The sequence below is a fragment of the Gymnoscopelus microlampas genome (genome assembly GCF_963454915.1).
Source record: "Gymnoscopelus microlampas genome assembly, chromosome: 18".
Lineage (NCBI taxonomy): Eukaryota > Metazoa > Chordata > Actinopteri > Myctophiformes > Myctophidae > Gymnoscopelus > Gymnoscopelus microlampas.
Window position 1 is genome coordinate 21,752,775 of NC_139955.1, and position 17,347 is coordinate 21,770,121.

The window sequence follows — 17,347 nt, forward strand, 5'->3', positions numbered from 1 at the left end:
ACTTGACCTCCGAACTCCCACTCCAGTGTTGTCATTGTTGATGTCCCGTGGTGAATCCCTGTTGAACCCTTCAGATTTCATACATGCACATACTGTAGGTCTTTGGATTCAGATTTCATCATGTATGCACATACTGTTGGTCTTTTGACCTGCTCCTGCAGTCGGCTGCAGCATCTGGTTTTGGACCATGGCTTGAAACTGTTTCTTCCTGTGAATTGAAGCACTGTGGAAAACTGCTTCCGAACCTTATGAGTGACTTTGGTGATGTGGTCCTATTAACCACCTATTATGTGGTGAACATTTTGACCACAATAGCAGATCTACATGATCAGTGAAGAGATTTGGTATTGAGGGAAAAATGTAGGGGGCTTAGTATAGACTCCTGTGGGACACCGGTCAACAAATTATATAGGGTTTAAATTGATAAGTCGTTAAATCATGTAAAGTGGCATCACTGGTGTTGAGTGAGGTGAAGGTGGTACGGGTTATGACATCATCAACATCCATGCCCATGCTTTAGTAGATCCCTCACAGGTTTCCTTTGTCTAGTAACATTAAACAACACAGTATGGTGACTATATACCTCAAACATTAAATGAAAATCTACCTGACACATACTGTAACATACAGTGTTTAAGAGCATTGTAAATGTTGTACACTAGATGTTAAGCACCACGTCACGGATGTCACACTTGTGACATTTTTACACCAAGTAACATCATGTTTTTCATGACTAACCACCGTCTACCCACATGCCAATTTTAGTATTAGATATGTTCTGATACATCTCTCTAGGCTAATTCACAGGGTATTAACAGTGGGATAAGCCAGGCCTTTGAAAACTAAAGTGGCACCCAATGTCCACACAAAGAACAGCTTAAATTTCATTCAGTTTGCCTCATAATGCATAGTAAGGCAATTGTAGATGTGAGGCCAAAATAACGTTCAAATTACAGACATTACTGTCATACTGTCAATAGACATTACTTCTAGAGGCAAACATGAGGTGATATGAGACAAGTCCATTTATTTCAACGCTGAAATCCTTTAATTGCTGCCCTATCTTTTTTTCCTAGAGGTTATTTGGTCACTGTTTCACATAACGGTACACTTAAAAATCTACAGTGTTAATTCAACTTTGAGAGTGTAAATATCGACCCACTCTGAGTTCAATTGTGTTGCATTAACAAGATTTTACAGTGTCCTGGGAAATGAGACTTTCCCATTCATGAGTCCTGGCAATTATAGTTCCTCTTAACAATTCACTCACAACTATCACTCTATGCTCTTTCTCTCTCTCTCTCTTTCTCTCTACCCCACTCCCCCTATGTCTCCCTGTCTCTGCTGCTCTCTGTTGCTCTTGTGCCCCCCTCTCTCCCCCTGCTCTCATTTTCTCTCACATTCTCTCTTCGCGTGAATTCTTAATAGACCTGACTGCTGCTGGCCCTGCTGGGGCCTAAACGCTCATTAAAACTTTGTGAAAATCCTTCTGAACTTCGTTTAGCCTCTCTTTGTGTGACCAACTAGGAGTTCTCTTTGAGACACAGCAGGTCTCCTTTTCAAATGAGCTCCTTTCCTACAGTCTGTGCATACTGTCTATCTGCGAGGCCAGTCTCCTCCCCACCTCACCTTTTGTTATTTTCTGAAAACATAACTCCCCCCCCACCCCCCACTCCCGTTGCTGCACTCCTTCAGGGGATTCAAGCACATAATAGGGGATTTCTGCCCTGTTTGTCTGTGTCGATATATCAAACGTCCCTGTTTTGTAAGGCCCTGACATCCAACACACCAGCAACCCCAGGGTAGAGCTAAAAGCTACATTTGTTGCACTAATAGGTTTACTTTTGTGCTTGCATGTTTTTTCTCGTCGACTCCCAGGCTACGTTTCAAGGAGAGAATTGAGGATGTTGAGGGGAATTTTAACTTTTTTTTGTCTGCGGTAACATTGTCTGTTACAGTATGCATTACAATCTGAATGCTATGATCCAGAGACTATCCTTAAGCCTATTTTAGAGGAGCGTAGCCTAGCGAGTCTTCGGCCATTCTTGAGGCTCCTTTATGAGGGAAGGGGTGAAGGGTTCTGTGGCCATTGTGGTGAATGTGAATGTAGGTGCTGCTACTCTTGTCTGAGGGTCAGCAAGCAGCTGCGTTATAATTAGTGTTTTGCTGGGACGTTGCTGGGTTGAGGGTTAATTGTGAATCAGGAAGTAAGGCTGTCACTCGACAGTGTGATTGACTGACAGGTGGAATGACTATTCATACTGGTTTTCTTGTGCGTTTCCTGATGTTGTCAGCTAGTTGTTTTTCTAAGACTAAACTCATGCTGTTCAGTTAGAGCCCTGGCCTCATCAAATTGGAACAGTTGTTGAAACTTCATTAACTACCCAATGGATCGCAAGAGATGATCACAATGCTCCACAACAATTTGGTACACAAAGTGATTTAAAGCTACATACGTTTGTTAAAGCTGTGTTAATTGAGTTTTGATTTAAAACAAGAAGAAAAACAGTTTGATTTTTCAATACATTACATTTTTCAACATTCAGATTAAGAGGGAGCTTTCTAAAGATGGTTGCCATAGCAACTTAATTCAAATGACCGGTCCAGCTGGCGACTCTCATGTTTGATTTATTTTATTCATTTTTATTTATACGTTTATTTGGACGGGACAGTGCATATTAATGAACGCCACACTTAAAATGCCATGCAAATACACCGGATATAGCAAGAATGCTCATTTCCATCTGTAGTCCCCATACAGAAAGCAAGCAACATCACAAAAAGAGCAGATATAAACATTACTAAAAATACAAGACACTCAAGAAAACTAGAAAACCCTACATTTTAGCCTATTTAAAATTCACATGATTGATTGTCCATGATCCATCCTTTTAGTTGGACCTTAAAAGATATAAAGGATGGACACTCTCTTATGTTAGTGGGTAGATTGTTCCAAATTGCGCTTACTTGAACTGAAAAGGAATTTGATTGACACATCGCCTGGCTGCCACGGAGCGGTTGATGGACAAGTGGCATTTATGAGGTAATTACATGAAAACTCATTCAGCAGGGCCCAGGGGAGTTAAAGGTGGCCGCAGAGCAAAGCCTGCCGACTGGTGCCATGCTGTGAATACAACCACCAGGGCCCCGGCCAATATTGTAACACTGGTTGCCCGTCTTTACCGGCACACATTTCCAGCATATTTAGCAGCCTCTTTCTTCACTCCCTCTTCCTCAAGCTACTCTTTATTCCTCGCCTTTCTTTTGAGTATGAATCTCGTCAGCAATTCTTAGATACTAGGGCTTAAGAATGGCAGGGCTCACTTTGCGGGGGACAAATGTCACGCCCCATCACCCCACCCATTCCTCCACCGCCTCTGTCTGAATCATTGATTTTTGATTTGCAGATGAATATGCAAAGGAGCCTCCTTATCGGCTGCCCCCCCGCCCCCTCTTCTCACCCAGGTCCCTCTTTAAGACCCCTCTCCCCCGCCATCCATCCCCTCTGTTTTTCAGAATGTGCAGTGGGGGAGAGATGGCAGCTACACCCCTCTGCTGAGTGGCGCTCACTATGAGGGAGAAGAAAAGAGGACAAAAAATTGTGCCCGGTCCTTCCCCTAATGAGCAAATCAATGCATCTGTCCCTCAAGAGAGGGAGAGGCAGAAAGAGAGGGGTGCTGGTTAGGATCCTTAGGACGGGGCCAAAACACTCATGCAGAAGCAGTTACTACGTGCTGTGAATAGGAGCCTTTTTTAAACTAACCACAACAATATATCAGCCCAGAGCCCCTCATTGAGGGAGCCTGTAATTAATTCAACAATTTGACCTGCCCACTAGCCTCTTGTTGCTATTGCTTGAAACACTGGGTTAACCTGCCCTCCCTGCGGCTTGTGCTCATAAGCAACCCCCTAGCAACAGCCTCTGAGAGTAACACTCAGTTAAGGTAGGCCTTAACATACCACTCATGTAAGGTGCCATGTTGGAGAAATTTAATTTTCGCAACTTATTTTAACGAATAACATTTTAAAGCATTACTTGCACATCTACAGTGGTTGGATGTTGGTCTCCCTACTCTTCCATTGAGACATTTTGACCCTGGTGTTCTGTAGGACACAGACTACAGGGTGAACAGTGTCAAAGTTATATGAAGCAGACAGATTGGGCACTAGAATGTGCCACCATCTTCATTGTAGTTTTGGATATCATTGCAACTATATCTATCTATCAGGAGAGTGAGACGACGGTACTGTATGCAACGCAGCTTTAAAGATTCTTTGCTGCTCTCTCACTGAGAAAAGGAAATGTCTATTTGCTGTGTGGCTAGAAAGACGTTCAAAAGATTATAGTTGGGGAAAGAAGATCATTTTATTGATTATTTAGCAATTAGACATCCATCTATCCCTCCCTCCCTGTGCTTATTGGGAGTTGGGTCGCAGAGGCAGCACTTCCAGCAGAGAATGCAGACCTAACTTTCCCAAGGCGTTCCCAGGCCAGCAGGGAGACTGCTCCTTGGTCTGCCCCCGCGGCTTCTACCCAGCTTGGCACGCCCGGAAAACCTCCCTGGTAGGCCACCAGGAGGCATCCTCACTAGATGCCATGCAGAAACACCTCAACTGGCTCCTTTCCACACAAAGGAGCAGTGGCTCTTTGCCGTGGCCCTCACGGATGAGCTTCTCACCTTATCCCTAAGGGAGATGCCAGCCACCCTCCTGAGAAAACACATTTCCGCCGCTTCGTCATGACTCTTCTAATGTTGTGGTGTCATTCTTAACCTTTATTCTCATATAGTAGTACTGTTGTCCAGATTGGGGTAAACGTCTAATTGTCTCCGCCAGGCCAAAAGGCATGGCGAGAGAGTATATTTTACCCCCTGTCAGTCCGTCCGTGTGTCCTTTCCGTCCGTTACCACCTAATCTCCGGCACTGTTGGCCCGGCCGCTGCGAAACTGTGCACACACACTCCCTGGATGCCAAGTCAGAACCTCTGGCCCAAATGTTTCAGATTGGCCTGTTATAGTGCCACCAGGAGGCCGATTTGTGCAAAACACATTTATTGATACTACTCCTACAGATTTTGTCCAAACATCACACAAATCGGTACACAGTATCTCTATAGTCATGTGATCAACACGGATCTATCCGATTTCCCATATTACATCCTGATTGCCTAAGATTGGCTTCCAAAGTTTGCAGGATTGGTCCGTTTTCAACAAAATGCCTCAAATCATGAACGCAGCTTGCGATTTCCGTGAAATTTCACACGCACATTTCTATTAGGCCGAGGAAGAAATGCCACCCTTTTACCATTGGCCTGTTATAGCGCCACCAGCAGGTCTAATTTTGCAAAACACATTTTTGGAACAAAATACCTCAAATCATGAATGCAGTGTCCGATTGCAGTGAAAAGCCAAAATCACAAATCGCACCCTTTTCACATTGGCCTATTATTGCGCCACCAGTAGGCCACAATAACCCACCTGACCTGGCGGAGACCTGTGCTCCGAGGAGCACTTTTTCAGTTTGAGTTTAAAATCAGTGCTGGCCATCTCTTAGCAACAGTAGTATGGTAGAAATGTACCTGATGCAGGATGGGTGTGGCTGATGGTCGGGTTAGACGGGGGCGACTAGAAGGGCTTAGGGGTGCACATACATACTGTATGCCTCATCTACTGGATATGCAGCCTGCCTCTCTCCCTTCCCGCTCAGGGGAATGACATGGAGGGGCTGGGTGAGAGACATTTGTTTTCACACAATTGAATGGACGAGGCAGCGGTGGATGGGTGTTGGTCGTGCAGTTAAGAGTGGCAATGACGGGCAGGGCCCTCCAATAGGCTCTGTGGCAATTCATGCGTTCATAATGAGGTTAAATGAAGCGAGGAGATGTTCAGCTGCACCATGGCCACAACATCACACCCCTGATGTCCCTTACACAGCCATGACGGGGGGAGAGTCTGTTGTGACATGCTGTAACACGACGAAGGATAGCGTCTGGTTCATAATCGCTCATGCATGTACTCTGAGTCAAGTGAAATCAAGTCAAATGCTTTATCTACTTGTCCTGATACACAGACACAAACACAATATATTAAAGGAGCACTTATTATATGAAGATAAGGTTGAAAATGGTTTTAGTGCTCCAGGAAAAGGAACCACGGCTTGTTCAAGGGCACTTTAAGGTTCCATAGTGATTCGAACCAATGACAGAAAAGTCTGTAGTCAAAATAATAAGTAGTGTCTTTTTGCTTATTCAGAGTACCTGGTTTTGGTTTCGTTCTGACAGACGTTGCTGTCACCGATAAGTACAGCTAATCAAGATATGAGGTGATAAGCCTTATCTCCACCCAGCATATGGTTTCTATTATCGCTTGCTCTCTTTCGCGGTGCAATATATTTCAATGTCTGCTTTAATCCACTCAGCCCCCAGGCTCTTGACTTTGGCCCCATAACTAACCTGGCATGTCACCTCCTTGTCGTCAGGTGGATCAGGTTGGGAAACGGTGGGTTTGATATATGTTCCTACGTAATCCTTCAATGAAGACGGGCAGGATTTACAGTGTGGTGATGGTATTTGGAGGTCTTGCCTTTCTCACTCTTACTCACCCATGCTAATTCAGTCCATCCAACCCACCACCACCTCCGCCCCGCCCCCACCCTTCCCAAATTTGATACCCATTGAGCTCTCAGCTCCAAGAGACTAATGATGTGTTGAGCACAGGTCATAACTTCAAACAAACCGAGTTTAGCTTAATCATTTAGTTTAATTTTCTATTTTTTTTCCACATAGGCTGGAAACATTTATCATCCTCCCTTTTACCTCTGAAAAGATGCATTGCAGCTTGATGCACCATCCTGCTAATGATTTTCTCTCTGCGAGAAAACCGTTCTCCCTTTGATCTTTCTTTTGTTTTGTTTAGCGATCTATTGCACTGTCTGGTGGTGTTTCTATAAGACATGAGACGAAAGATGTCTGAGACACTCTCCTGATCAAAGTATTTTAGAGCTGGCCTAAAATCCTGGTTGTGTGCTAAGGTTGACAATTGCAATTTCCGTGCCCTGCAAACAAAACCTCTCTATGAGACTGTGAAGAATTCTACACGAGGGGCTTGATAAAATGTCTCCAGGCAGTTTCTCTGTAGACACAGACTTGGTCTCTGATTTAAATGTTTTAATGGGTGGCTACTCACTATCAGTATCCATGATGGAAAGCATGCACTTAAAAGTCAAGCAGAGAGTCCTGAGTGATTTAACAGTGTTTTCTTCAACCCACTGATGTGGAAGGGAAGGGAGACGTATAGTATCAAGTGTATGAAAAAGTGTTTTAATAATGAAGGGGACCTGAACGGAAAGAAGAAAGGTTAGACTTTGGGACATGATACTGCCTTCAAAATGTCTCATAGAAAGTGCACATACATTACAAGAACATCTCAAATTGAATTTGGTGAATGTTTTTATGCTGAGTGCATTTTAGTGTTTAATGTATGTATTAAACATCACCTCTTCACTGTTTTGCTGTTCTCATCATTCCTGCGCAACTTTCTCTTTCAGATCTGGTTCGCGTTTGTCAATGGTTTCTCTGGCCAGATCCTGTTTGAGCGCTGGTGCATCGGCCTGTACAATGTGGTGAGTGTTAATGTGATTTACTCTCCTCTCTCCATTAGAGTGAAAGAGCCCGCTTCATTCCGTCTCCCACCCCGTGTCACTCTCTGGCACAGAATTCATATGCTGTGGCACCCCTTAACAGGATCGCTTTATTGCAAGACCATGTCATCAACCTCCTGAAAAATCTCTCATTTATTTATGACCCCTTGTCAAGTCCATATTCCCTCTGTGCCCTAAACTATGTACTGAATGTGAAAAAACAACAGACGTATGCCCCAAAGAGTACAGTTGGCCCGGGCAGCCATTTGTGAATGATAAAGCGAACAGGTTGAATGGAGCAGCAACTGAGGCGGCTGTTGGTGTAGGGAGTCCCTCAGGGCTCTGTAATGGGACTGCTCTTAATGAACTCATGTTTCATGTCTGTCATATCAATTCAGCTGAGGAAAAAAGTGTACATCTGCAACTGTCTAATTTTTTAATACTGCACCGTTTAGCTCACAAGGAGTTGACGTGTAACTTTAAACTGTTTATTAAAAAATCTCCCCAATTCAATAAACAAAAAATGAATGAGAGAAGTGTGAAGAGAGACATGCCCACACAACATTGATAGCCCACAAATGGAAATGATTTATGGCAGGGGCCGACTGTCAAGAAAGTAGAACATTTTCATGGCACTGGCATGCAATATTAACAATGTCTAAGGGGAAGCAGGAGTCATTCTTTCACTATCTGAAGAGTGGAGAAATACCTCCAGTTCAGTGGGAGTTTGTCGGGAGGCAGTGGGCTGAATCCGCCCCTCAATAGAGATCTTCCTGGCTCTGGCTCTGAATGAGAAAGGAGTCCATTGGAGCGTGTCCAGTGGCCCTGCCAGTCTGCACACTGAGGCCTGCATACTCCCACTCCAGATGGGTCTGCAGGGAGCTCACACTAACTGACCCGCCAATTTAGCCGCCACCCCCTCCCTTGCGGCCATACAATACTGTCGCTGCTCTCTCGGCAGCTGCTATGCAGAACAACATTACCACACCGCTCAGAAATGACACTCTAGTCGTGCCTAAATACCTGCCTCCCAGTCAAGAATGGCACAGATGTTCATCAGAGATGGCTTTTGCATATGAACGGAACAGACTCTTGAGCATGTCAAATCAAAATAAGAAACCCTGAAGTGTTATAAGGTCAAAGGTCCACAATAAAAGCAAAGCTAAGTGTAACACAGCGTGCAGTAAATTCAACTATAACAGCAACATATGGAGATGGCAGTGAAGACATTCTTCTACTGTTGGACAAAACATATTACAGTGTATGTATTATTATATTATTCACATATTTTGGACAAATAAGCATGCCATTATCTTAGTATTGATTATTTGTATTATCTTTGACAGGCAGCTGGAGATATCGCGTTCGCCTGTCTGTCAGTCCATCTGTCTGTCCACAGCTAATATCGCAAACTACTTGGCGGATCAGCGTCATATTTCTTGTGCATGCTGCCAGCAAATATATTTTTCAAAACCGTCAATGACAACCATGTAATTTTGCAAATTAAAAGTTGCAGAGCAGTCATCACTTCAGGCTATGGGATATGCATCCCACAAGGCTATGGACTAGTGTTGTGTCGGTCGCCAACCTTTTTTGTTTTGCACATACTAGTCTTTTTTTGGGTGAACAAAATTAACTCAATAGATTTGTTCAGTCAGTTCAGTTGAAAATGCTTTAAATGTTAATTGGTGGAAGAGAGACAGTTCCACCATTCCTCTTTCCTCCTTGGACTAAACACTATGAGAAGGGCGGGCTCTTCCCCATCAGACTGACAGGCAGCTTTCCTTGTGGGACTCGCGGTGCACTCAACTCCCTCGGGTCGGTGGCGACAAGCACGCATAGTTGAAGTCTGTCGGTCGAACTGTTCTCGAGATACTTGAATAACAGATGTACAGACAGAGATTCTGTGCATTTATTGCAAGATAATAATTGAACAATCTAATTGTCTCCACCAGGCCGACGGCGTGGCCATATCAGTCACATTTTTCATATTCCAATCCGATTGACTATGATTGGCTTCCAAAGTTTGTGGGAGTTGCACGTTTTGCACAAAATGCCACACATCATGAATGCATCGCCGATTGCTGGGAAACATTCCATGCACATTCCCACTAAGCCAAGAAGAACCTCCATCCCAAATTCTTCTAATGTCCTCATGGTAGCCTATAACTCTTGAACTGTAGGTTGTGCAATCATCATCTTTTATTCCTGGATTCCTTGGATCATGACGCAACTTATATTTTCTGCCATAGCGCGTTTTCTTCAAAACACACTTTCGCTACTACTCCTACAGATTTTGTCCTAACCTCACACAAATCGGTACACATTATCTCTGGGCTGGGATCCAGATGTATTAGTCAGATTTTTCAGATCCCATTCCATTTGGGTATGACCAAAGTTTGTGGGCCCTGGGTAGGCAACCCGGACTGGTGGAGACCTGTGCTTCGAGGAGCACACTTTTATAGTCTAATAATTTAACTATTGTATCAGAATGCTGACCCCGTTGTCAGATCAATGGGGGTTCCTCTCTGTGTAGTTTGGGCCATTCATCAATCAATTAAATATGTTTACATTATTGAACTACAAGGCATATTCCCTCTATATGCAACGCGAGTGCCTGCAGGAGTTTAGATCCCATACCCTGAGTGGACGTTTGGGTGAACGTGTTGCCCTGACTGATCCAGTCAGGGAACTAACTGCCTATGTTGTTTCCAACACTGGCGCAAATCCAGAAAAGCACTGAACGAATCATTTGGACGAAACATTTGTACTGTACTGAATGATTCAGCACTTTGAAAAGAACAATAAATTCCCACCACTACTATCAACCAGAACTAGCCAATTGGGCGCAATCTGTCCATCCGACTTATGGGATCTACACTACTAGCCAATTACAACAGTCCTTTCCCTCGCTCATGGGATGGGCTGGTACTGGTCAATCACAGAAAGCCTACTTTACACTGCCCACTGCCGTACATTGACAAAGTATTTAGTTACTGACAGTCCATAAGTACAGGGCACATGCACTGTTCACACGGGCATGGCAATGTGAAACAGTTTCATCCCCGAGCCTTGCCGTACATGAACAACAGTTGAGCTTTATGCGGATATGCCCATGTGGATGTAAGCCTCGTTCATGCTTCTTGCGTTCTGTGCAGTCTTGATGGTGCAAACGGCACTCATGCGAATGTCATGCTGTTTCATAGTAATTGAAGTCGGAGTGCTCAGATTGATTGAATACTTTATTAACAGTTTGCAAAGAGCAGAGTAGTGCAATTATACAATGATGCTAAAAGGATAACTAAAAAATCCATGAAGGCTTGTTTCCATTGTGGTCCTATCTTTCCACTCAAACAGAGAGCGTCTCCTTTCAAACCCCAATGGTTCTAATCAGCCCCCCGCCCACAGGAGTGGCCCAATTCTCTCACAACTTGCTACAAAAATCCCTCATGAAAAACTATATAATCTCCTACATTTCATTTTCCACCTTCACATGTGTCTCCTTCTCTAATAATCAAAAAGTGCTATATATTTCATCTCGCAATCTACTTCCGGATGGTTCGTTTTGCACCTTCTCTTGCCACATCGGTCACGGGAAAGAAATAAGCACTGCCGTGGTCTATGGAAACGACGAGCCGAAAAGTGCACCCAAATAAGCCCACAATCGCTTATACAAACAGTCAGACCTGGCAACGCAGCCTACGCCAATCATGCGTGAGAGATCTACAAGCTATGGGGCAGAGACGCCACCGTATCTTAGCAACAACTACAGCGCTCACTCTCATTGGTCGTGTCACGCTAAGAGCAGTCTCCAGACAATGGCATCTCAGAGAGCTTGCTGTAGTGTTTATATATCTATGGCTGTAGCCATCACAGTCTAGCCTGGGTGCCAGCCTGCTTCGCTGCGTTCGGCGGACTTTTTTTCTCTCTCCAGAGAGAAAAAAAAATCCGCCGAACGTAGCGAAGCAGGCTGGCACCCAGGCTAATCACAGTCAGTCGCAGCGACGACGGACAGGGCGCTGTGATAGCTGCCATGTCGCTAACGCTAACGTGGTTGTCATGCCTGCAGCGGCTGTGCAATCACTTTGTCAACAATGCACGTTCGTGTGGTGAATGTCAATATTGCTGCTCAGTTAGTCCATTGTAGATAGTGTATGTTTGTGTGTGTCTTCTGGACAACTATGTAGCTCCACAGCAACTACAGTAACTAACGTAATGGCAGGACCGCCCCGTGCTACGCATGTTAGGCTGCATTATGGTCATGTAGTAAATTCAGATAATTTCGCTCAGATTAGAGCAGTGCTTATCAACCCTTTCAGGCCGCCCCCCCCCCCCCCCCCCCCCAAATAAACGTACTTGATCTGGGGACCCCCCCATTCTGTTTGACTCCGTTCCACAAGTAAATATTGTGAAAATAGCCGATCTACAAGTTCGAAACGCCTCACGTTGAGAGGCTTTGTAAGCTTGTAGATCGGCTATTTTCTACATGATTGCCTCTTTCTTAGATTATTTGACAATGTGGCCCATGTTTTCATAGTATAGTTTGTTGACTACTTTTGTTGCAGAAATGGTCATTTCCTTTACTTTCGTTTTTTTATTGTCTCCGCCAGGCCGAAAGGCATGGCGCAAGACTATGTTTCACCCCCTGTCCGTCCGTCTGTGATAGCTAATCTCTCACATCGTTGACTTGATCGCAGCGAAACTGTGCACACACACTCCCTGGATGCCAATTCAGAACCTCTGCCCTATTTCTTTCACATGGCCCTGTTACAGTGCCACCAGGAGGCCGCTTTTTGCTAAACACATTTTCTCACAGTACTCCTACATATTTTGCCCAAACATCACGCAAATCGGTACACAGTATCTCCACAGTCATTAAAAAAAAAGGCTCTTTCAGATTTTTCATATTCCATCCTGATTGGCTAAAATGGCTTCCAAAGTCTGCAGGACTGCTCCGTTTGGACCAAAATGCCTCACATTATGAACACAGCATGCACTTTCCGTGCAACTTTGCACCCACATTCCCACTATGCCGAGGAAGAAATTCCACTTGAGATTTCTCTAATCAGCCTCATGGTGGCGCTATAACAGCCCGATGTGGAGAGTCAGTGAGAGCTGGATAAACGAGGTAAAATGTGTCAAAAGGAGTCTGTACGGCTGTCGATACATGAACACATGACGTCGGTCGGAGAGGAGATATTGTGTCTTTTGGACAAACAGCAGCGTGGTGCTGATGTTTGTTGTGTGAAGCAGCTTAATGTCAGAGTGTTTGTGTTGGAGCGCCTCAGTGCGGCTGCAGAGTTCATGTGCAACCTCTTCCAGAGAGAGACAGAGACACTAGAAACTCTGCTGGAGAAAAAAAAACACTGCTGGGCATTGACTTTCATATGGACATTGATCTACACACTGCAGGTATATCTGCTACACACACAACATCAAACTAAACACTACAGGTATGATGCAGCGTTTGCATTCCAGCCAGCATGCCAGCGTAGTTCCCATATGGTTTCAAGGTGGGCTAAACCATATGGACCCCATGTCAGCAATGTCAGCGGCATCCACTTCAGTCCCAACTGCGATGCCCATGCAGGCTATAAGTAGCTTCTACCTGGCCCTTAGGTGGGCCCCAACTAGCCATGTTTATGTGGGACCAAGGCGGGTCCTAACTGGGTTTGCCCATGCAGGCTTTAACTGGGTTCTACCTGGGCCCTAGGTGTACCCTAACCAACCAGAGTGCAGTGCCCATCGCTCCAATTGTTGTGACGTCAGGGCTCTCAATACTGCACATTGGTGGAGGAGGAGGGGCCGCAGGGCGACCGCACACATCGCTGAACCAATGGTAGCCCACGGATGTTTCCTCTGGGGATTTACAATCTGCCCCTCTATGCCACATATCATCCGCACTACAGGGTCTTCACTGACCGAGCCACGGCCCCACTGGCCCTCATGACGCTACGCCACTTATATGAGTTGCCAAGTGGCCGCGGGCGCTACGTGGGCGTGGCCGCGGGCTAGACGCGAGCCCCCGCGTAGCGGGGGCGAGCTTCTAGTGTATTCAATTCATCAAGCCATTTAAAGACATACAATAATAACATACAACACATCATCAAGACTAGAAGCAAAGTATATGTACAGAAAACATTGGGGGAGGGTCATTTCTGGAGTCAAACTTCGAAGACTAGTCTAGGACCAGTTGCAAAATGCAAACAGGTGCTCTTTTATGGTGGTTTTGAAGGAGGGTAAGTTTTTCACTTTTTGATGAGCAACTCCTGATCACCATAGCAATGAACTTTCAAGTTCTTTCTGTAATTGTCTTTGCTCTATTTTTGTAGTCTACTAATAGGTAAATTGTGCTTTTAGCGCCTTTCTCCGAATTCTTTACAATGTGCATTATATTCACATTCACAATATATTCACACACATTCACACACACTGACACCGGAGGAAACAATGCAAGGCACCAAACGTACCTCACAGTTAAGGGTTCAGTGTCTTGCTCATTAATTGCATGACAGAATCTACATGATAACAGTTGGAGAAACAACAAACAAAAATGCAAATCAATACTGTACGACCTAAATCTTTGCTGGTTAGTTGTGTTGGAATACATGTGGTATTTGCAGGAAAATTTAGATCTGAACTTTGCATGTTTCATATAGCACTGACACATTTCTGCATGTGTTTGTGTTTACCAGATCTTCACAGCTCTGCCTCCTCTTACTCTGGGCATATTTGAGCGCTCCTGCAGGAAAGAGAACATGCTGAAATACCCAGAACTCTACAAAACGTCCCAGAATGCAATGGGTTTCAATACAAAGGTAACGTCAGACTTGTGATATGTCATTACTCTACACACACACACACACACACACACACACACACACACACACACTCACACTCACACTCACACACACACACACACACACACACATATATATATATATAATAATATTTGCCTCACATTCATCAATCACACACATTCACACAGCGACAACAGCGGCAGTCATGCAAAGTGTCAACCAGCCTGTTGGGAGCAGTTAGTGGATCAGTGTCTTGCTCACATTTCTAGCTTGTATATCAAATACACTGCATAGTAACATATTGCATGTAGGATTTGTCCCTAAAGTGAGGTGAACTTTTTTTTAATGAAATTGGAGCTTTACTGAAACTGAAAGGGGCTGAAGATTTAACTATATTCCTTGAAGTTGAAGATGCTTGAAGTTGACTTGCACCAACTCTTGGACATGACATACATCTGTCGTCAGTCGCTAACCCAGACATATCCGTCATTATAATCTGCCAGCTGCAGTCAGGCCTTCTACAGCTATTGCGTGTGCGTGCGTGTGTGTGTGTGTGTGTGTGTGCGCGCGCGCGCTTTCCCCTGCTGCTAATAAAGATGTCTCCCCCTTTATCCATGCCGAGCAACAGACTGCTGGACCCTCCTCACAGGCGTGGTGACCTGGTTAGCCCCACACAGACACAGGATTAAAGACGGAATGACCGTGGAGGTCAGGGGCAACTGGGGCAGTGGTGGTGGGGTCCAGCGAGGATAGTGTGGGGAGTCAGGGGTAAAAGTGTTGGGGCAGGGAGCAAAGAGAGGGGGGGAGTGTGCTGTCATGGTGTGACGGCATTCGTTGCGGAAAATCAAGCAATTTGTTAAAGCGAGTGCTTGTTTGTTCTGGAAGCAAGGCTGTCGTGTCTAGTTTAGCCTGGCTGGGCCTGGCCTCCGAAAGCAGTAAATATGACAGTATAACTGTAGTGTATCTCCAGAGAGCTTTATGGAGCCAAGGCCTGGTAAATCAACTCCTGTCAAAGTGACACTTAGGCCATGCCGTGTCCACTTTACCGGTTGTTACTTTGATTTGGCTGAGAAAGGGCTTGTATAAACTCGCCAGTGATTGTGGGAACGGCTTTGTTCAAGTCAGGCGTTGGTCGAGAAAAACTAAGCACACTGTAAAATATAAGTTTTTTTTAAATTGATTGATTGATTGATTGAATGCTGTTTGCAATTAGTACAGAGGTACAATTTACAATGTTAAAAGGATTACACAAAAAGCCCTAGGGGCTTGTTTCCATTGTGGTCCTGGGTATTCAATTCATTAAGTTCAGGTATTCCTATGGACTTGGATTATTAAGGTCCTCCAAATCAGGAACTCAGAGCTGGGGGTCCAAATATGGCTTGGAGGGCACATTAGAAATATATTATATTGCATGTATTCATTTCTGACGGATTTATATAATGATTTATTTCAGTTGTCAATATTTGTATTATAGGCTGTTTGTTTTTGTTTTTTGCTTGTTTTTTTTCTAGCTTGGAGATCATATATTTTCGGGACAACTCCATCAGGTGCTCAAACAAGTAGGAAATGAAGGATCCGTGCGCACTGCGCTTTTTGTTGTCTGTGATATCTATTTGTGTATAGATATCACAGATGTCTGTTGGACATGAGAAAATTAGACTACAGTGATTGCAGTAACAGCCATGCACTTGCGTTTGGATTTCCCTCATTTCAATGTTGATGTTTTTTTCGGTGAGCAGAGAGCTTTTGTTTCACCCGTGTCTCCTGACATCATTATTTCACATTATTGGTAGATTTTAAACTTGCGTGCAAAACCAATGTCCATGCAGGACATTGGTTTTGTCGCTAGGAAGGGTAACGCACGAAAGATAGCACTTGATAACGCACGAAAGATAGCACTGCGCATCGTGCAGGGCGCAAACTTGTTCTTAAAGGTAATAGCACTCTGATTGGATTGATTAATGTAATGCCCTAGACACACCCAGGACTAATTCAGGGCCGTTTAGCGCATTGCACTTGGCACAACGGGCACTTTAGTATTCTCAAAATAGCAAAACAGCGCTGGGACACACCCCCTCAGCGCAAGTTAAGATCCTTAATTAGTTGCGTCCTCAAAATAGGGCCCTTATTCTTTTCACATTGTCAATTCAGTCTAAATCAGTCTGCACCCGGGGTCAGCTTTGGTGATGTTGAGGTATATTTTTAATATTTGAAACAAAACGAAAAATAAAAAATAAAGCTGAATGAAATCATTATTAATTATTTAATTCCAACCGCATCATGCTGTACTTGTGGGTAGGCAAAAGAAAACATGCCTATGTTTCCAGAAATGTAGTCCCTCATCCTGTCACTGGAGCAGCAGTTCAAACTAAGTGTTGACAGCATCACATATCTCATCTTCTTCTTTTGTTGGCTAAGTCCAAGCACAGGAAGTGAAATATTTGTGTTCACAAACACCGACAGAGTAATCCAACGTTGTAGGAAATGCATACTGTAGGGATCTTGTTTTGGGGTGGATTTCCCTGTTAAGAGACTTTATTAAGTTGAACATGTCAAGGAAGGGTCACAAATGTATGTGTTTGATGGTTACGAGCAATGAACTTTTTTTTTGTTTGCTCCTCATTTTCCAAGACCCATAAATGATGACTCAGCCAGGTCGCCAGGTTGTTTTTGCTGGCTCGTCCGCCCTTTTTCCGTGATATTTTCCTTGCAGCTGGCCCGAGGCGAGAAAATCCAGCAGGAATTTGGCCCCTCGAAGCCTGTCTTTCTGCACGCCTGGCTCTTTTGTAGACAACAGATACTGTCTTTGTGAATTAAGGCTGTTTGGGTTGAGGTGAGAGAAGGGAGGGGCAAAGGGTGTTAAATATTTAAGGCGCGGCCTCAACATTGTGACCCCCTCCCCCCTTAAC

The 17,347-nt window shown here is 44.4% G+C and overlaps 1 protein-coding gene across 4 annotated transcripts in view; it reads left to right on the plus strand.

Moving 5' to 3' along the window:
* The window catches only part of atp8a1 (ATPase phospholipid transporting 8A1), a 153,645-nt gene that overhangs the window by 114,167 nt on the left and 22,131 nt on the right, over nucleotides 1-17,347 (plus strand). For all 4 annotated transcript variants that reach the window (XM_084042015.1, XM_084042014.1, XM_084042016.1 and 1 more), the window contains 2 exons: nucleotides 7,546-7,620; nucleotides 14,334-14,456. In XM_084042015.1, the coding sequence (XP_083898141.1) occupies nucleotides 7,546-7,620; nucleotides 14,334-14,456 (198 nt within the window). The remainder of the gene's footprint in view (nucleotides 1-7,545; nucleotides 7,621-14,333; nucleotides 14,457-17,347) is intronic.